Source organism: Crassostrea angulata, chromosome 4 (assembly GCF_025612915.1).
Source record: "Crassostrea angulata isolate pt1a10 chromosome 4, ASM2561291v2, whole genome shotgun sequence".
NCBI lineage: Eukaryota > Metazoa > Mollusca > Bivalvia > Ostreida > Ostreidae > Magallana > Magallana angulata.
Window position 1 is genome coordinate 33,218,364 of NC_069114.1, and position 20,892 is coordinate 33,239,255.

Here is a 20,892-nt window from a genome sequence, read left to right on the forward strand (position 1 = left end):
GTTTGTTAAATAATTGTTCATAAAAGTACAATATAACAAATAGCAATCATTAGCAAATTCGTTTTTTAGAAATTGATAGGATTTGGCTGTGAAAAATTAAATGACCACACCCTCATACATGTACTGTAAAAGTGGTTATTTACGCTGGTGGTTAACTACGCATTTTTTATGGTCAAACAATACGCATAGGTATTAAATACGTGGATGCATGATTTACCACACAAGTTGTGGGTTTTTTTTATCATACATGTACGCTTGGTGGTATTTTGCGTGGTTTAAGCTTACCATGTTACTTGAGTAAATTTCCCCCATGCGTAAATGACCACTTTTACAGTATGTATGATCTACATCAAACAGTGGCCGGTACTGACCGTGCAGTATGTACTCCCAGCTGTCATAGAACACCAGCAGATCTCCCACCAGGTGTCCCAGGTTGTTCATGTACCTAAACCGCGGGGCGTCCTCAAATATAATGCCAGCCACGATGTCCTTGTACTCTCCTATGTTTACCAGGCCTCCAAACTGCAGGTCTATTGATATGGTGGTAGGATTGTTGCTGAAATTAGGTTTATGAATACTTCATAAAAACGTATCTGAAACATTACTACAGTTGATGCATCAGTTTGGATATTTGCTTTACTTACCCAAACTGGACAACTTCACATCCTTCGTAGGTAGGGAGAATCCTTTTGTGTGACCTCATTAACTGGTCAATCTGTGAAGATGAAAAAAAATCCCACCAAATTTAATTGTTATACATTTAATCAATTGTATAATAAGGTATTTATTTATCTGATGTTTGATGAGACAAGAAATAAAGTCAAACGTCATTATATCAATAAGACCAAAAAAATATTTGAGATATCCAAGGATATGAAAAATCATTGTTAAAATACATAAAGAAATAGTGGTATGGACTTCCAGCTCATTTCAACAAGATTTCTATATTTGATATGTCAAACTAAACGGCAATGTAAATAATGCATACAAATAATGCATACATGTACTTATTCACACAAAAAATAGACACACCAATATTTGGCTGAATAACCCTGTAAAATATCTTACATCTTCACAGAAGAGGCGGGCATGTTGTCTGTATCTGGCTGAGTTCTTGTCCATCAGATCGCTGGTGTAGGTCAGATTGAGGACGCGGAAGGTCAACGGTACAGTGGTGTAGTCTGTGTAATACTCAGAGAATATCAGGAACTGGCCCAGCAGGTAGCCCAGGAAGTTCTTGTACCTCTGGAGGGGCTGTTCCTTCATCAGCTGGAAGAACTTCTGTTGTAAGGCCGGAGTGAAGTGGGTTCCCTCAAAGGTCAGGTCAAAGTACACCCTGGCAGGGTTATTCCTACAAACCAATCATTTAAATAATAAATCAAGAAAACTCTAGTAATCATAATGCTTTCAAATCAGAGTATGCCCTGGCAAATTTATTCTTGGAAACAACAAATTTGAATCAGAAAACCCACAGAAATCTTACATGTAGTAATTATAGTGGCGTCAAATCAAAGTACACCCTGGTAGGGTTATTCGTAGAAACAATTAAACAATATTAATCATTGATCTGAGAACATACTATTAAGTATTAAGCACAGTATGTAATCCCTGCACAAGGTAAAAGTAGTATAGTAAAAAATCTGCTTACCCGTATTGTTTTACTTCACATCCTACTATTTTTGGAAGGTCAATTCCTGAGGTTTGGGCAATCCTCTCCAACTGCAAAGAGGAACCAGTCATCAAAAATTCAGATGTAATTTTTCTTTGCATTTTAAGTAAAAAAAAAAATGGTAAAAAGATTATCAATCTTAATTGTGAAGTTTGATTAGAGGAAGCATTGTAAAATCTCAGTCAACAATTTCATTGATAACTTTAATCTCTAAACATCTCTACAACCCTTACATCTCTACATAAGTCTGCGGAGTACTGTTGAAACAGGAAGGAGTTGGGATTCAGCAGTTCATCTGACCAGGTCAGGTTCAAGATCTGCAAGTCCAGTGGCAGCTTGGTCGTGGCATAGTCATTGATGTGGATGAAGATGTCACCGATGACCACCCCCTCCGAGTCCTTGTAGTAGTAATGGGGAAGGTCCTTGTACACTATGTCCAGAATCTGCTTCTCTGTGAGTGAGGGCTGATCACCAGTGAAGACCAGTTCCCAGAACAATGCAGTTGGGTTGTCTCTGTACAAATGTAATTTTTCAATGATTCCTTACTGTTAAGTTGTACTGAAAACTCATATGAACGCATCACATGTGTCAACAATTTTTTTCACAGCAAAAGCAGAAAAATCTTACTCAAAAGCCACCACTCTGCATTCTTTGTAATCAGCAAAGGCATTGGGGTACCTTCTGACAATTTTGTCAATCTGCAAGATATAAGATGTATTTACATTGCTTATTTACATTTTCATTAGATGTCATTAGTAAGGATTTTGAATATGGTAAGAAAAATGTTTTCGCTTGAATGCATTATACAAGAGTTCTATTCTATGTACTTACATCAGCACAGAACAAATCAGCATGAGACCTGAACTCATAGGTTCTGTTGTCCAGCAAACCTGGGGTGAAGGTCAAGTTTCTAGCAATGGATCGGAATTTGAATCCAGTTATTACAGCTGAAAATAATGGGGTAAATTAGTTTGTTTAATTTCAACACATAAATGAATGCAGAATACTTTGAAACTTTGTGAATCGATTTGAATATACATATACCTCAATTAAAATTGTCAAAATCTTTTTTGGGGGGAAAAGTTCTTAATACACGTAGGTCCACAATGGATTTTAAATTTAAATGAAATACAAAGTAAATGTCCATCATTCTGATATAATTCAGTTTCAAAAGGTAATCATGGACTCCCTCTTACCAGTCTCACACAGAGGGCCAGTGAAGTCTGGAGGACAGATACAGGTGAAGGATCCCTGATTGTTGATGCACTGGGCCCCATTCTTACAAGGTCGGTCATAACACTCATTGATGTCTATCAAAACAATCAGTATGCTTCTTTTAAAAAGTCTTAACATTGACTGATTTTAAAGAAAATCAAGTCAAACATAACAACAACACTCTTGCTCTACAAACAATAGCTGCTTAATAAAAGAGAAAATGAGATATACTGTGGTTTCATCAATATTCGTTGAATACTAACTTTCGTGGATTTCGTTGTTTAGTTGATCCACGAAATTAAATGTTCATTGAAGTGCAATTTTTATTAACATTTTGTATTGATAGGGTCATTGGCCATGAATTTATGTATCCTTGAAACTTTATCCACGAAAATTGATGCCCTTGAATATTAATGAAACCACAGTACATGTAAATTATTGGAATGAATCAATTAAATAAATTTCATTCATATCTGCATAAAAGCCAGTTTGTTTGCACATACCAATTTCACAGTTGGTTCCGGTCCAGCCGGGTGGACAGATACATTTATAAGAGCCCGGAGTATTGACACACTCCGCTCCGTTCTGACAGGGCCGAATAACCAGACACTCGTTGATTTCTACAACAATTTACTCATATATGAACAAAAACTTTGTAATTTGTGATAATTCATTAATACCAAGCAGATCAGAAATGGTTAGTGTGATGGTGCCATTGATGTTGTACCTGTATCACAGTCTTTGCCCGTCCATCCCGGGGCACAGCTACAGGAGTAAGACCCAAAACTGTCGTAACACGTGGCCCCGTTCTTACAGGGTCGATACAGAACACATTCATTGATGTCTGAAAGTCAAACCTCACAATGTACAAGAAAATCAAAGACTTTGACAATTGTGTAAAAATTTGACACCTGAAATATTTCAGTATAACTATGCGATTCATATCTAGAAACATTAGGCCTTTTATTGATATGGCAATAACATTTACTTTAATGCGATGCGGTTGTGTCTATGAAACTAATCGACAACTTTTTCTGGCCTAACCATAGTGAAGAAAAACCCATTCTCTATACTTACTGCTCTCACACCTCTCCCCTGTGAATCCGGGAGGACATGTGCACTTAAAGCTTCCTACCAGGTTCTCACAGGTGGCTCCATTCAGACACGGGTTGTTCAGACATTCATCAGTGTCTGCAGATGTATAATAAAGCTTATATGTATGTGTTTGAAAATTATCATAAGATATTAGATTTCAAAATTATGAAGTAAATTTATTGACATCTAAGTAATAAAAATTATGAATTTAAACATTTGAGTATTGGAGCGAAGAGCTGTTAATATTTACATTACTAAATTGTGAAAACTAAATTCATAATTTACATTTACTCAATAAATTATCCTATTATTTTCTTTCAATGAATATAACATTTACTGATATTTTGCAATGGTTTTAAAACTCCAGCAGTAGTTCAAAACACAACCGAGTACAGTTAATTGAGAGCGTGTCTTACCGTTATCACAGTTCCTGCCTGACCGCCCAGGGGGACATTGACAGATGTAGGACCCCACCGTATCAATACAGGTGCCCCCAAACTTACAGGGGTTACTCTTACACTCATCATGATCTGTAAACAACAAACGTACACAAATCACAAACTCTATTTATAATCACTGTCATTAACCTTCAATATACATTTTGTATTGAACTGATTTTAGAGAATTGTTACTATGTACTAATACATGTACTGGTATATGTTGTCATATTGTATTTAAACATATGATAATCAAATCTGCTTAAACACATGGTTATGTACATGTATCTGTACAGAGAGTTCATATACTCACTATATTGACAGAGGTTTCCCTCAAAGCCAGGTTTACATCTACAGATGTAGGAGCCAGGGGTATTCTCACAAATAGCATCATTCAGGCAGGGATTGTTTACCAAACACTCATTGATGTCTGGAAAAGAATGGTCACATTGTGATCTTAAACTACAGTTATAAAATCAGACTTTGAAGTTTAAATTCCATACAACAATCATTCATTGTGGATTATCTAATTCATAATTTGATAGTGCACATGATCGTACCTATGTGACAGTATTTCCCCTCCCATCCGACCTGACATTGACAAGTGAAGGAGCCCTGAGTATTGATACACAGCGCATTGTTCTGACACAGGGTCGAATTCAAACACTCATTCTTATCTACAAAAAGGTCAATGAAGTCAATTCACAAATACATTGATCTTAAGAGCATGAATTCCTCTTCATTAGTTTATCAACCAACTCTACCTCAATGGCACAGGGTCTCTCACCTTGTTCGCACATATTCCCTTGCCAGCCAGGTGGGCACGTGCAGGTAAATCCTCCAGGTGTGTTGACACAGGTAGCACCATTCTTACAGACCTGCATCTTACACTCGTCCACATCAATGGTACAGTTGGCCCCCTCCCACTGCTCTGTGCAGCGACATGTGTAGCCACCGAGGGTGTTGATACAGAAGCCACCGTTCTGACAGATGCCCACAAACTCTATACACTCGTTGATATCTGAAAACATCACATTGATAATGTGATAGTGAAACACAAAATAATATTTTAAAACTCAAAATTTTATATAAAATGTATGTGTAAGAAAGTTAATGCAAGTATAAACCTATTTCAATGATAAACTGTTAAACAATTTTGGCATGCGGAAAAAACAATGACCTCAAGTACTTACAGACTGTTAAATATATATATAGATATAACAGACATCTTAAAAAAGATAACTTACCCATTGTGCAGTATTCTCCAGTAAATCCTGGGGGACATTTACATTGATATCCACCATTAATGTTAATACATGTTCCTCCATTCAGACAGGCATTGGGGTTCAAGCACTCATTCTTGTCTAAAAATATAAGCAGAGTTCTTCATGACAAAAGAAAAGTCCATGAAGACAGCCAGAAATCCTAGACCATAATTCTAAGAGTCCTGTATCACAGACATTCACGTACTGAAGTAATTGTATTAAATTTATACTGTGTGCTTTACCTTTGTCACAGAGGGTGCCTTCCCACTGGGGTGGACAAATACACTGGAATGACCCTGGGGTGTCTATACACCTTGCTCCGTGTTGACATGGGTTGGACAAACACTCATTGATGTCTAAAAAACAAGGATGTTAAATAAATTAAAGTCAATGTGCATGAATAATAATAATTTGATTGATCAAACAGAGAGAAAGAGAGAACAGAGAGAGATGGTATACCTCCTGTACAGAGGGTTCCAGTATACCCCTCTGGACAGATGCATTCAAAACTTCCATCCAGATTTTTACAGGTACCTCCATTTCGACAAGGCAACTGCATGCATTCATTAAAATCTGCAAAAACAAATATCACCTCATAAAGAACTTTATCTAATATTACTGTTTGATTCCTGCCTACTTGTTAATCTTTCCTCATTTCTACATGATACTAGTGGGAGCATTACCGATATCACAGAGTGGTCCCATCCAGCCCTCCGGACACTGACAGGAGAAGGAGCCCGGGCTGTTAATACAGCGACCTCCATGGAGACAAGGGTTCATCAGGCACTCGTTGATATCTGTAACATCATCACCACATGATAAATTAATTTTCATTCAAACATTCAAATTAATTTGTACAATACATTATTATTGCATAATACACACCATACAGATTCTTTACACGTACAGTTCAAGTATAAAGGTCATACACCCTAAGTTTATATATGTTCATTTTCATGTAAAACTGCTCCCCTTTGAATGATTATGATAAATTATAACTCAATAATAAGGCTTATCTATACATCTGATCAAGTCCACTGACCTATATCACAAAGCGGTCCCTCCCAGCCCAGCAGACATTGACACACAAAGCTGCCCAGGGTGTTCTGACAGGAAGCCCCGTTTTTGCAGAGGAACATGGGACACTCATTGACATCTTCACTACAGGTTGGTCCTGTCCATCCAGGCGGACAGCGACAGATAAACGAACCGTCCGTGTTAATACAGGTACCATTGTTCATACACGGGTTCAACAGACACTCGTTCACATCTGTATGAGAATACAAAAACATATCAATACATTCTATTACAAGAATTCCAATTTTAACATTACCATTAGAATTACATAAACATACACCTATTTTCCATTACAAAGTACAGGTACATAAATGTACTTGATTGTCATTACTACTTATTGTACCATATACTGTCTACCTAATCCCTGTACAGACCTATACGACAGCCATGGCCGGTCCATCCCGCTGGACAATTACAGGTGAAGTTTCCAGCCAGATTAATGCACTGACCCCCGTGCTCACAGACGCTGTACGCCAGGGCACACTCATTCACATCTACAATAGAGAATAACAAATAGGATGCTAAATTCACTTTTGTAGAAGGTTTTTAATTACCGGTACATATATTAATCAAATATAACATTCACTTATGATGACAGAGAGCAGCTATGTTAACATTTTGGGCTCTGACCTATCTGACAGTTTTCTCCCTGCCAGTACTGAGTACACTTGCAGCTGTAGGATCCATCTGTGTTTATACATGTTCCTCCATTTTGGCATGGATTTCTTTCACATTCATTTGTGTCTGCAAAGGCAAAGTTAAGATACAGTATGAATTTATATATACAACAAATTATAAAAAAAATTATTTCTCATAAACAAAAAGAAGCTTTGACACCTCCTTTTTTGTATTTTAAAAAAAAGGCATAGCAATACCATTTCTGCAGTCTTTGCCCATTCGTCCTGGTTTGCACTGACAAACATATGAGCCGGGTGTGTTGATACAGGTACCCCCATACAGACAAGGATTCAGGTTACACTCATCCACATCTGTAACAAAAAATATAAAATATATTGAAAAACAATGTGTAAGTCTATAATTCATTTTTTCACTCCCAATTTTCAGATACCTGTCATATGTGTACTTCTTTGGCACAACCTTACCATCAGAACATAAGGGGCCCTGCCATCCATAGCTACATTCACAGTAGTAAGAACCGTGTGTGTTTCTACAAGTTCCGTTGTTCTGACATGGATTCTGTTCACATTCATTTCGATCTATTGCATTAAAAAAAAAATTATTTAACAATCCGTGAAATTAGAAAAGAAAAAATGTCAATGCTTTCAGATCACAGAATGTACATCATAGATGGAAAACAGATATGGCTGTTCATTTACATATATTACAGTACAGCTGTACTTACACAACAGTTTGACAATTTGAAGATTGGTAAAATTACCTAAATCACAGGTAGGTCCAGTGAATCCTGGGGGACATATACACCGGTAGGAGCCGTCGTTGTTGACACAGGTACCCCCGTGTTTACAGGGGAAGTACATGCACTCATCCTTGTCTGTCAAACACAACAACACAAATCATCAACATCTCACCCATTCTCATCTCTCAGGAAAAGTTTTTAGTACAAATAAGGTACTCTTTGTGGCAAATCTCCCAACATCAATAAAACTACTTGTACATGTACCTATCCTCACACATCATTAAATCACTTCAGTTTTGGTGAATTAGTTCATGATTTCTTTGAATTAAGACATAATATTATATTTCTGCTTTTTTAATCCTATTAAATATTAATCTTTCGTGTCAAAATGCTAAATTATCAATAAATCACACTATGCTGCATCTAGCTGAAAATCTTGTTTAAAAGTTCTGATAATCCATCTAGAACCCCTACCCCTGTTGCAGTCTTTGCCGATCCATCCCTCCGGACACTCACACCTGTATCCACCCATCAAGTTAATGCATTTACCACCGTGTAAGCAGGGAGAGAGAGTCAGGCACTCATTAATATCTGTAACAGTCACATTTCAAAGTGAATCTTTTCAGTCCAAAGACAATAATATAACAGTCAAAGGTGAGAATTCAAGAGAAATGTGACAATGTAGTTACCTTTTTCACAATATTTTCCTTCGAATCCCTCTCTGCACACACATCGATACGACCCATCCAGGTTCTGACAAGTGGCATTATTCTGACACTGGATCATGCGACATTCGTCCATGTCTAAAACATAGAAATATACCAATGAAAATTTAATGTTATTTCCATTTATTCCATCTCATTTATTAAAGTTAGTGGTAACCTTACCTAATTCACAGTTTTTGCCTGTGTACTGCTCTGGGCATTCACAGACATAGGAGCCATTGGTGTTCCTACATACCCCACCATGAATACAAGGGTTTCTGAGACATTCATTCACATCTAGAAGTAAAGGAAAAAAAGATTTAAAATGTTTAGAAAGAAAATTCCTATTCCTACAGAATATATATGGATATTTGAAGCAATTACTGGTAAAGAACTAATTGTTGTTTCATGTTACATGAGTGTATGTAAAAATAAATATGATTTCTAAAATATGTGTAATAATATGATAATATTTCATGTCTACTGAATGTTCTCGTTAGAGAAAATCTTACCATCTTTACATATCTCCCCAGTCCAGCCCTGGGTACATGTGCACCTAAATGATCCAATTGTGTCCCTGCAGGATCCACCATGAAGACATGGGTAGTTCAGACACTCATTTTTGTCTGTGAAGATATAAAATATACAATGTACAAATTAACAACTGAACAGCATTTCTTAAAAAAAAGAGAATCTGGAGAGTAACTCAACCAAAGTAACTGTATTGCTGACATTCACACCCTGCTGTATTGATTATCCAGTACTAATACTTACTTCTTTCACATCTGTTGCCGGTCCATCCTGGGGTACACTCACACAGATAGCCCCCCTCTGTGTTGATACACTTCCCATTGTTCAGGCAGGGACTGCTGTCACATTCATTGGTGTCTGAAGAACAGAACAAGATTCAGTTATTCCTTAAGGTTCAATACCACTACACTGCATACAACAGACAAATCTAATAGCAATATAGATCATAGGAAGGTAAATTTGTGATGGGCTTACCATTGTTACACTGGGGTCCACCCCATCCTTTAGCACATAAACATTCGTAGGTTCCATATAGATCAAAACAGGTGCCTCCATTAAAGCAAGGGTTGATATCTGCTTTACATTCATTGACATCTGCAGGACAAAAAAAAGAAGACAATTTAGAAAAAAAAACAATTTTTGTGAACAAGTGGGGAAAGCTAAGATTTGCTACATGACAAGTACCAGCATATGGAAAACATATCTAAATGATTGGAACAGAAAGAGAATTAAAACCTACTCTCTGTGCAGTGTTTTCCAGTGAATCCAGGTGGGCAAATACATTCATAGTTCTCTCCCAGGTAATTACAAGTACCTCCATTCTGACAGATATCAGGATTCTCCGTGCAAATATTCACAGCTAAAACAAAATCAAACATCATGTTTAACAAAATATATGTAAATAATGAGACATAATAAAAAACAGGAGAAGAGTTCTACATGTATTTACAATTGTCTACAAATGTCACATTAGATGAAGTAGGACTCAGTACTTACGAGTGTCACAGTATTCTCCCTTCCAGAGATCGGTACATTTACAGAAATAAATCCCGTTCCTGGAGATACACTGCCCATTGTTCAGGCAGGGCGTGTGTAAACAAGACTGCTCTGTAACACAAAGACACCACAATGGATCAACAATATGTACATGTACTACAGGATCCATCTTAATTTCTATCTTTTATCAAATACATATAAGTCAAACTGTCATTCATAATCATTTCTTTGTAGATATATTAATCTCAAATGTTTTTTCTATGAGATATACATGTAATAAGTGTTTATGCACCAGCTGTTACTGACCGATATCACAGTGCTCTCCCTTGAATCCTGGTAGACAGGTACAGTTGTATCCCCCAGCGAAATCCAGACAGGTGGCTCCATTCTTACACACATCCACCATCTCTACACACTCATTCTTATCTGTCAAAATGGATTAAAATACATGTAGTATCAATGACCATATCAAAGGCAATGCTTTTAAGAATCAAGTCATGTTTTAGAACACATCCAATGTACATGAATTTCAACAAGTATAATGTATCACACATTAAACACAATTGACATGTACATATGCATGTTTATAAATACATGAAGTACATTAATAGCATAATGCCCGTCAAGTGTATAAATAGTACATACATGTTCTGTACATTGATAGCATACTGCCCAAATGACTGAATGCTTATAGGCCTAATTGCCACTTGCTAGTCTTACAGAATACTGAATTCATTGTGCATATACATGTTATAAGTAATTTCATTTAAACAGGACCAATAAGCAGCTTACTCTCAGCACAGTGTGGTCCCTTCCAGCCCGGCTCACAGTCACAGAGGTCGTAGCCCGGCATACTGATGCAGTCCCCGTGTCCCGAACAAAAGTTAACATCCATACAGTACAGGATGTCTGAAACATACACGTACATACATACACACACCAGATCCAATATACAATGTATATTAAGACAAAATACATCAATTAATATACCACTTACTTATTCAATACTATCGAACTTCCTTTTGAGATTTGTTTTTAAATTTTATGTTTTGTTTTTTTTAAAGAATTTTGTCCAATGTATACAAGTGAACAGAAGTTATCATTTATTCAAACTACTGTTAACAAATCTAGTTAAAATGTTATCTGAGTTCTATTACCAATGGCACAGGTTGGGCCCTTCCATCCCTCAATACAGCGACATTCGTAACCTCCAGGGGTGTTGATACAACTGGAGCCATGTAAACAAGGGAAATTCAAACACTCATCCGTATCTGCAAAGTGAATCAAAAACTTTTGTGGTTCATCTTCAGCATTTCACAAATAACAAATCTTTTCATATCAAAATTGGAATTTTGATGATTTCATTTTATCATTACTTTAATTTAGACTGTATCAGGTAATTTTATCAAAATAGATAAGTCAAAATGAAAGAGAAAGACATGAATAGAAAGTAAACAAGAGTGCAGTGTGACTGACCATTGGCACAGTTCAGGCCTGTCCATCCTTCTTTACAATTACAGGTGTATCCTCCAGGTGTGTTAATGCATTCAGCTCCATTCACACATGGGTTACTTAGACATTCATTGATATCTATAAAGCACAACAAAGCAATCATTTTGTAGGGCAGAAATCAGAGAGAGAGAGAGAGAGAGATACATGTATATCTAATGTCCATCATACAAGTACAAAAATAAGCTAGAATCTTTGCATAAAGCACTGTTTGGCAAAAATTTTAAAAAATCATTGAATGCTCTTGTGAAAATGTACATGTAGCAGGTAATTGAAATCTTTCCAGCCATTATAATAAAGGCAAAGAAAATAAAAATTATTCCAATTTCATGTTAGATTCCTGTTAATCCTACTTTACTATAGACACAAGTTAGTTTTTCCAGAAAACACTGGATAATTGCCATACCTATAACAGCTGCTATGAAAAGGTAAATCAAAAGCAATGTAAAAAAAATAACCAGAAGTTGTGAATAAAACCTCATAATTTTTATCACTCTTTTTATTTTTAAAACGATTTCCTACCCTTGCTACAGAGAGGTCCCTCGAATCCTGGAGGACATCTACATTTGTAGGAGCCTTCAGTGTTGATACAAGTTGCACCGTTTGAACACAGATTAATGTCCATACACTCGTTGATATCTGAGAAAAAAATAATAAAGAAAATATCAATCATTCGAATAACAAATTAATAAATAATTTCACAGCATATAATCATAACTTTTGTGAATAAAAAGGACCTTCCAGTGTAATCTAAAAAATATTATGCATTTAAATCAGTAATTTCTTGGCACATTTTAATTCATTACTAAACAATGGACTGATTTTTTTCCTTTGTGTTTACCTATTCCACAGTTCTTGCCCCTCCATCCCAGGGGACAGTCACACTTGTAAGACCCCTCAGTGTTGAAGCAGGTACCACCATTTCTACATATTCCAGGAAACTGCAGGCATTCATTGGTGTCTATAAAAAAGAACAATTTATCACTGTGGCAATTGTACTCAAACACCTCTCAATGCTAAGCAAGGAAAACAAGCTAAAATATTCCTTTCCTTTATAAAACTAAAACAGTTATTGACATTGCAACTATCCTCAATTTAAAATCTAATTAAAAATTGAGTAAACTTTACCATTATCACACAAATGGCCCAGGAATCCCTCAGGGCAGACACAAGAGAATGACCCCACAGTATTGTAACAAGTGGCTCCATTCAAGCAAGGGTTCCTCTTACATTCATCTTCATCTGTAGGTATCAAATATTAATATACCGGTCAATATATGTAAACACTCAAGGCCATGCTCTTGTATCATTAACTAGAAATTGGTCAATTAAAGACCTTTTGATATTTCTGCTTAATTCTGCATATTACTGTTCCTGTATAACACATAGTGCAGTCTTAAACTTACACCTCAGCAATCAAACCATCTGTTATGGTCATATACCTGGGGAATGTTCTTTTGAATCAAACTATTATTGACAATAAAAAATTATTTTCATTGAGAGAACTTATTTAAACAATACATGACATGTAAGTGGCCATTTGACCAACAAGTATGTATTTATTGTGGCCCTACCTATTTCACAGTTGTGGCCGGTCCAGCCCACAGGACATCTACACTGGTACGAGCCCTGGATGTTAATGCAAGTACCTCCATTAGCACAGGAGAATTGCAGACACTCATTGAAATCTGAAATAGGTCGAAAAAATGTAGTTACATATACTCTCCATGAACTTTGTTTGTAATGACGAAACTTCAAAGATTTTCTAAATATTTGAAAAAACATGTACATGAATTCTGTAAAGTTAAAACATATTAAAATAAGTTAAAATAAAACTTAATGTATATATTTTATCAATAATAAAACTCACCATCCAGACAATAGGGTCCTGTCCATCCCACTGGACATCTGCAGTAGTATGAGCCGTACGAGTTGATACAACTTCCATTGTTGAAGCAAGGGTTCCTCAGGCACTCATCAATGTCTGAAGGATGATAATCATCTTATACACTGTACATTTCATAAATATATTAGATATCATAAATCAAAATTGTAAGGAAAAATAACAGAATAAGAGAAAAATTACTTTTTTTTGTTCTTCAAAAAATGACACCACATTAACCATACATTAAAGCAAACCTTGCAATAAGAGATGATGTGCAGGTTACCTACCCACTTCACAGTTTGCACCAGTCCATCCATCTTTACACATACAGGTGTATCCTCCATTGATGTTCAGACAGGTGCCCCCATGTTTGCAGGGAGAAAACAGTACACACTCATCTACATCTGTTTAAACATGTAAATAATCATATTAATTAAATGTTAATCATTTCTTGTTCATGTCAAAAGTGAAGCACTGGAATGAAATACCATGTATCAAATTTGCAACAGGTCTAATGTTTCAATGCTACACTAAAAAATTCAAGTCTTTGTAAAATCAGCCTCTGGAATTCAGAGTCTGAAATTGTATACTACATCCCCCTTCATATATGTACATTGTACGGTACTTCTATCTGTGTCAGAAGTGACCTTCACTTACCATCCAAGCAGTTATGTCCAGTCCGCTCCTTTGGACAGGTACACATGTATGATCCTCGGGTGTTCAGGCAGGTACCATTGTACATGCAGGGATTCCGGAGACATTCATCCACATCTAATATTATAACATGTAATTTGTGTATCCATTCATCAAATATTCAATGCATCATTTTTCATTTCAAAAATTTAAATTTTGTAGAAAAGAATATTTTGGATTTTTATTGAAAGCATCTATGACTTTTGTTAAAAATATCTCCCCTGTTATAATAAAAAAAATTAAAAAAATAATATTTTCAAATTGATACTTTGTAATTGAAATGATCTCTATGACTTTCTTAAGTAAATCTAAATGTATGTACAGTGTATTATTTTATGGTGTACCAGTACACAGATCAAGGACCATTATTTTTATACACACACAAGCAGCCCGTGGTGTGACCTACCTGTGGTACAGTCAGGGTCTGTCCAGCCCTCCTTACACTGACACAGGTAAGAGCCGTCAATGTTCTGACAGGTGCCCCCATTCCTACACGGCTTCATCGTGATACACTCGTTTACATCTACAGTTCAATAGAGAGAGAAGAAAACTTAAGTGGTACTAAATTTGGTTCTGTATGCTATATCTCTTTTAAAAATTGTTTGATCAATGTGTTTTGCATTAATTGCTTCATTGTGATACACTTGTTCTACAGTTCAACAAGAAAAAAAACCATGAGCGGTACTAAATGTGGCACTGTATGCTATCTCCATATCAAGCATCATATGGTTAATGTGTATTGATAAAAAAAATTAAGTGTCAAATAAATTATTTGATTACAATATTTTACATAATTATACATGTACATTCTAAAATGCTGGTAAGACTGATTTGGGCATCTAAAATTTCAATTGTAAATGATATGTTCATAGAAAGTCCCTAACCTATTTCACAGTTCCTTCCGGTCCAGCCAATGGGGCACTGACAGGTGTAGCCCCCCTGGATGTTGATACAGGTGCCCCCATGGAGACATGGAGGGAAGCTGCCCATACACTCATCCACATCTAACAAACACAGAATTAGATATATAATAATTCATTACTTGCAACTTATGAAATAAACAACAGTATGTGCAATTTACATATAACATTAACAAGTTTTTATATGTTTATTACTTTTGTCCTCTTTATTATAAATGAATTTTTTGCCGTAAAACAGATTTTCATAATTTCTTAATTATGACAAATGATGATAATAATTTCATAATTTCACTGACCTGTTTCACATCTTTCACCTGTCCATTGAGGAGGGCAAGTACACCTGAATGAACCCATTGTATTGAAACAACTGCCTCCATGTAAACATGGGCTGGCTACCATGCATTCGTTGATGTCTGTAATTCACTTATCAAATTGAGTTGGTGTTTCCATCATATAAAGGTTCAGCAAAATTAATAACTTTTATATGACAGTTGATTCTATATCTGTATTGGTTTTTTTTAATGAGTTACATTAGTACAAGCATGATGAGTATACCTGGTAACTTATTTTGTCACACAACTTGCCACAAATTAAAATACCTCTAATTCTATATATGCATATTTATATTTAACAAGGTTTAATTATATGCAAATTTATACTTTACAACTGAGGTTTTTATCTGTATGTCTGTCTCACTATGTCCTGACCTAATTCACAGTTGCGTCCCTTCCATCCCTCCTTACAGCGACACCTATAGGAGCCGTGGGTGTTGACACAGGTGCCCTCATGCTGGCACGGATTGGACAGCTCACACTCGTTGGCGTCGTTCTGACAGTACTCGCCAGTGTAGGCTTGAGAGCACTCACAGCGGAAGCCATCCTCCAGATCTATACACCGTCCATTGTTCATACAGGGCATTGTCAGACACTCTTGGATATCTGAAGGAAAAGTAAAATCAAAATCATTATGTAATCCAAGAAATGGATACTTCAAACCAACTTTATATACATGTAAGAAAATAAATGTGACAACAATGTCATTGCAATAATGATTGCAGCAAATAAGTATTTTTCTAACTTAAATATCTGTAAAAAATCATATTTTAAACTCAACTGCAAAAATTAGTTACAGTGAACCAGCACTGTTAAATAGCAAAAAGAAATACTGAAAATAAATGTTGGCAATCTGGTGATACTGTGAATCTAGGGATAGTTGCTGTTTAGCGTTTTCTTGACGTTTTGAAGCTATTAAATAAATGTCACACCAGCAAAAGATCAAGTTAGTCAATCATTATGAATAACCATACTTACTGATTTCACAGTAGTCACCTCCCCTGTATGGTGGACAGATGCAGTAGTAAGAGCCATCAATGTTGTTACAAGTTCCACCAAACTGACAGGGGCTGACCAAAGTCTCACATTCATTGATGTCTGCAGAAACAAAAAACATCAGATCAATGTACAGGTCTTATTCGATATTTCTTTATCAACGTTCATATTAAATCAAGAGTACAGGTCTTTCACTTGCTGATGATGCATAACTTACCAATATCACAATGAACACCTTTCCATCCTTTTGGACAGATACAATTGAAGGTTCCGTTGCGATTGTCACATGTGGCACCATTCATGCAAGGATTTCTGTCCTTTGCACACTCATTATAATCTACAACATATGTAAGTCATTTGTACTCTAAGAGGTAAATTACCAAAATTATCAATGCTGCTTCTTAAAAAAAAATCAACTTAAAACACAGAAAATTTAAATCAATGAAAATCATGTTCTGAGATTCTGCCCAGAAAAATTTACCAGGAATTAATAAATACAATGTGTTTCAGCAAATTTTAAGAATATTAATTGCTTTCCATCTAAATATTCTCCTTTGAATACCTATGTGACAATGTTGGCCAGTCCATCCTTCTTTACAAGAGCAGGCATAAGAACCGACTTTGTTGATGCATTCTCCACCGTTATGACAGATGGTTAGGTTCAGACACTCATTCACATCTAAAAAAATAAAATTAACCCACGAAATAAAAAAAAAACACTGAGAAGTAAATTTCTAATTGAGACATATCCAGAACTCTTTCCCCCTGATGCCATCATATGACACATTTGTCATTTCTAGTCCCCTACCGGTTTCACCGGAGGGGACTATAGCTTTCCTCTGCGTCCGTCAGTCCGTCTGTCTGTCTGTCCCACTTCAGTTTTCCACGCTTTTTTCTTTATGCGTTTGAGGAATGACATGAAATTTGCTGAACAGCTTCAAAATGTCAAACTACAGATCAAGTTTACATTTTTGTAGCGTCTGGTTGACATATTTTCGAGAAAATTAATTTTTTATATTCCAATTTTTAATGATCGGGTTCGGTGTGTATTGAATAAACGAGGAAAGTATGTAGTCAGTAATAATATTGTGCATTACTTGGACCATTCCTTTTATTGTTTCTAACAAACAAATAAGTTCTATAAAATAGTTTCAAGCATTGTGTTGTTAATTTAATCGACAGGCCTAGGGTTTTTTGTATAATCACAATCGGGTTCGTTATCGGGTTGGTCTGTTGATTCGGGGTACAGAAGACGGTAAGAATGATATTCTGCATAATGCATTGTTTTCACAAATTTCTACAAACCGGTAGGGGACGTGTATTGCTTATGCAATACTCTCAGAATGCTTGTTTGATAAGGTTTACCTAGTTTACCCTTGAAGCTTTTTTGACTGTTTCAGTGTTTGAAGAAATACTTAGAAGGTTTTCTAAAAACATATTACCGGTAATTTTACTACAATAACTAGTATTGTTAAAAATGACAAATGATAGACTGTTGCAATTGAGAAGTATTACACAAAAAACCATACCAAAGTCACAGATAGGACCAGTCCATTGGGGAGGACATGTGCACTTGAAGGATCCGACTGTGTTCACACAAGTGCCCTTGTTTCGACATGGATATCCCTTACACTCATTGTCATCTGTAAAAAAATTTATATGGATAAAATACTGTACTGTAGATAGACAATTTCAGATGACCATTATTTTCATCAAGTTATACTCAAGACCTCCGCATTAACCATATCCAAAAGTTCCCCAAATGATTCCTGCTGCAGTAGGTATAAAAACTCATTATCCTTACCTCAATGAGAACAATTGATATTCTCAATTATTTTTAGATTTCAGATAAATTTTAATCACATAAAGAAACAGTGGTTGGAACTTCAAATTACTGTCACTACAACACTGAGGTATCCACGGTATAGAAGAAATTCATCTCTACATCGTCCTATTTCAGTGAAAACAAAAACATATGGAGAAAACATTTAATATCCATGTTTACAGTGTGACCTTGTTGTAGTTATGGTATGTGGGGTTGGTATGGACTCACCATCAGTACAGTTGATCCCTGTCCATCCGGGAGTACACAGACATTTGTAGGAACCGTCCGTGTTAATACACTGGGCTCCATTACCGCAAGGGTTGGCCAACAAACACTCATCAATGTCTGGAAATTTAGTAATAACAGGTCTTTTAGAGTTTAGGCTCATAATTTTTTGGTATTGTAGACTTGACTAGAAAAATTCAATAACCAGTTCAACTACTTTGTTTCTTGGATTTTTAAGAGAGAAGACACTGTGCATTAAATGATATGTTGCACAGTAAATGCATGTAATTGGATAAGGATCATATTAACCCAAGAAACATCTATATCTATAACAAAAGACATTTCAAAAGATTTAACTCAGTATTACATGAAAAACATATCATGTTTACATCAATCACATAAAATCTTATTTAGATTATTACCTTCCGTATCAGGTATGTAACAAATTGATACATTCTTACCTATGACACAGGTGGGTCCAGATCGACCTGGGGGACACACACATTTAAACGACCCGATAGTATTGGTGCATACTCCTCCAAACATACACACCGCCCTCTCAAATAGACACTCATCCACATCTACAACAAAATAAAAGAGAACATTTAACAAAACATCAAAATACAAATGTATCATTTTTAAAGTACACGTACTATATAATACTAATTATAGTAACAGATATGTCAGAAATTTATTTACAGTATCAAGAGATCACTTTTTTTAATCAAATGAATATACTGTAACTCAAAACATGCCAACATTTAATCAATTTTTACATTGATATTTATTACAACTACAGTACTTTGAAAGCAAAAGAGGTTGATAGATACCCTGAGTACAGTTGGTGCCTGTCCAGCCAGTCTTACAGCTACAGTAGTAGGATCCGGGTGTGTTGAAACATGTCCCTCCATTCTCACAGGGGTTGTTCAGACATTCGTTGTGTTCTTAAAAATTAGAAATGAGGAAGAAACCAGTTAAAAAATATCTTATCCCAGATTTATAATCATTATGTCTGGGTTGGAAACTCTCTAAAACTATCAGCTGGCTCAAAGATATCAGTGTTTTTCAAAGTATGGCAGTTTTAAGCAATGCTTATGCATCATTATAGATTTTTGTGCTCATAAAAATCCACAATTTTTGGATATGCAAGATAAATGGTGGTAAAAAAAAAAGGTGATTATACAATATTGTATATAGGCGAGACCACATGACTGTTACTCTGATTTTTATCCCAACAAGGACGAAAAGTTTGGGCCAAATATCCAACCCTTAATAAGTTTTTATAATGCTGATATAAAATATAATTTACATGTATGCATATATTTGTATTTTTGTTAATTCAGGAATATTGTGTCACTGACCCTTTTCACAATGTGGACCTGAGAATCCTCTTGGACAAATACATTCGTAGTTTCCAGGAAGATTAACACAAGTTCCTCCATTTTCACAAGGCCTATTGATACACTCATCAACATCTGGAAAAAATTATAAAATGAGTGAATCTTTTTTAATCGGTATCGAGTTGTGGGAAACTCTTTATCATTTCCAAGTTTCCATATTTGTCTGAAATCTGAAAATGTTTCACTTTCAATCTGATCATTTTGTCTACGCAGTTATGGACATAGATACTTTTTGTGTGTTACCTATTCTACATCTGGGTCCTGTCCAGCCTTTAGGACATTTACAGAGGTAAGATCCTAGAGTATTAGTACAGGTTCCGTCATTTTCACAAGGGAAGTTCAGGCATTCATTTTGATCTGGAACATAAAAACATCATCCACTGTCAGACAATTAGTACAAGGAGTTCACAACCATATAATAATTATCAAATAGTATTGAAAGAAAATGTTTGTCCATGAAATTTGGGTTTTAGTTAAAAAAAACAAAACCAACCATTGCAATATATCAAACACTACGTAGGAAGAAACAGGAGTGCAAGTATAGACCGTTAAAAAAAGAAACCTCACCTCGTTCACAAATATTTCCCTCCCATCCCGTGTTGCACTGACAGACAAACGAACCAGGTGTGTTCAAACAGGTAGCGTTATTCAAACAAGATCTGTGTAAACATTCATCTATATCTGCAAAAAGAAAAAACAATCACTTCAGGAATCATATACTCATATTACATTGTTCATAA

At 35.7% G+C, this 20,892-nt stretch overlaps 1 protein-coding gene across 4 annotated transcripts in view; it reads right to left on the reverse strand.

Annotated features, from left to right (window-relative positions):
* LOC128180010 (fibrillin-1-like) overlaps positions 1-20,892 on the reverse strand; it is a 41,481-nt gene that overhangs the window by 7,428 nt on the left and 13,161 nt on the right. For all 4 annotated transcript variants that reach the window (XM_052847748.1, XM_052847749.1, XM_052847747.1 and 1 more), the window contains exons 29-86: positions 20,720-20,833; positions 20,396-20,509; positions 20,114-20,227; positions 19,583-19,696; positions 19,214-19,333; positions 18,756-18,872; positions 18,232-18,345; positions 17,265-17,381; positions 16,920-17,039; positions 16,685-16,804; positions 16,082-16,312; positions 15,671-15,787; positions 15,339-15,458; positions 14,861-14,977; positions 14,419-14,532; positions 14,049-14,165; positions 13,747-13,860; positions 13,451-13,564; positions 13,005-13,118; positions 12,718-12,837; positions 12,399-12,515; positions 11,844-11,957; positions 11,525-11,638; positions 11,160-11,276; positions 10,674-10,793; positions 10,368-10,478; positions 10,111-10,230; positions 9,846-9,965; positions 9,615-9,728; positions 9,353-9,466; positions 9,024-9,137; positions 8,826-8,939; positions 8,611-8,727; positions 8,158-8,271; positions 7,862-7,975; positions 7,634-7,747; positions 7,389-7,502; positions 7,133-7,252; positions 6,724-6,951; positions 6,365-6,478; positions 6,141-6,254; positions 5,924-6,037; positions 5,664-5,780; positions 5,204-5,437; positions 4,977-5,093; positions 4,730-4,846; positions 4,396-4,509; positions 3,962-4,075; positions 3,612-3,728; positions 3,388-3,504; positions 2,866-2,979; positions 2,501-2,616; positions 2,297-2,367; positions 1,903-2,182; positions 1,649-1,719; positions 1,069-1,351; positions 645-715; positions 372-556 (exon numbers count right to left, since the gene is read on the reverse strand). In XM_052847748.1, the coding sequence (XP_052703708.1) occupies positions 372-556; positions 645-715; positions 1,069-1,351; positions 1,649-1,719; positions 1,903-2,182; positions 2,297-2,367; positions 2,501-2,616; positions 2,866-2,979; positions 3,388-3,504; positions 3,612-3,728; positions 3,962-4,075; positions 4,396-4,509; positions 4,730-4,846; positions 4,977-5,093; positions 5,204-5,437; positions 5,664-5,780; positions 5,924-6,037; positions 6,141-6,254; positions 6,365-6,478; positions 6,724-6,951; positions 7,133-7,252; positions 7,389-7,502; positions 7,634-7,747; positions 7,862-7,975; positions 8,158-8,271; positions 8,611-8,727; positions 8,826-8,939; positions 9,024-9,137; positions 9,353-9,466; positions 9,615-9,728; positions 9,846-9,965; positions 10,111-10,230; positions 10,368-10,478; positions 10,674-10,793; positions 11,160-11,276; positions 11,525-11,638; positions 11,844-11,957; positions 12,399-12,515; positions 12,718-12,837; positions 13,005-13,118; positions 13,451-13,564; positions 13,747-13,860; positions 14,049-14,165; positions 14,419-14,532; positions 14,861-14,977; positions 15,339-15,458; positions 15,671-15,787; positions 16,082-16,312; positions 16,685-16,804; positions 16,920-17,039; positions 17,265-17,381; positions 18,232-18,345; positions 18,756-18,872; positions 19,214-19,333; positions 19,583-19,696; positions 20,114-20,227; positions 20,396-20,509; positions 20,720-20,833 (7,332 nt within the window). The remainder of the gene's footprint in view (positions 1-371; positions 557-644; positions 716-1,068; positions 1,352-1,648; positions 1,720-1,902; positions 2,183-2,296; positions 2,368-2,500; positions 2,617-2,865; positions 2,980-3,387; positions 3,505-3,611; positions 3,729-3,961; positions 4,076-4,395; positions 4,510-4,729; positions 4,847-4,976; positions 5,094-5,203; positions 5,438-5,663; positions 5,781-5,923; positions 6,038-6,140; positions 6,255-6,364; positions 6,479-6,723; positions 6,952-7,132; positions 7,253-7,388; positions 7,503-7,633; positions 7,748-7,861; positions 7,976-8,157; positions 8,272-8,610; positions 8,728-8,825; positions 8,940-9,023; positions 9,138-9,352; positions 9,467-9,614; positions 9,729-9,845; positions 9,966-10,110; positions 10,231-10,367; positions 10,479-10,673; positions 10,794-11,159; positions 11,277-11,524; positions 11,639-11,843; positions 11,958-12,398; positions 12,516-12,717; positions 12,838-13,004; positions 13,119-13,450; positions 13,565-13,746; positions 13,861-14,048; positions 14,166-14,418; positions 14,533-14,860; positions 14,978-15,338; positions 15,459-15,670; positions 15,788-16,081; positions 16,313-16,684; positions 16,805-16,919; positions 17,040-17,264; positions 17,382-18,231; positions 18,346-18,755; positions 18,873-19,213; positions 19,334-19,582; positions 19,697-20,113; positions 20,228-20,395; positions 20,510-20,719; positions 20,834-20,892) is intronic.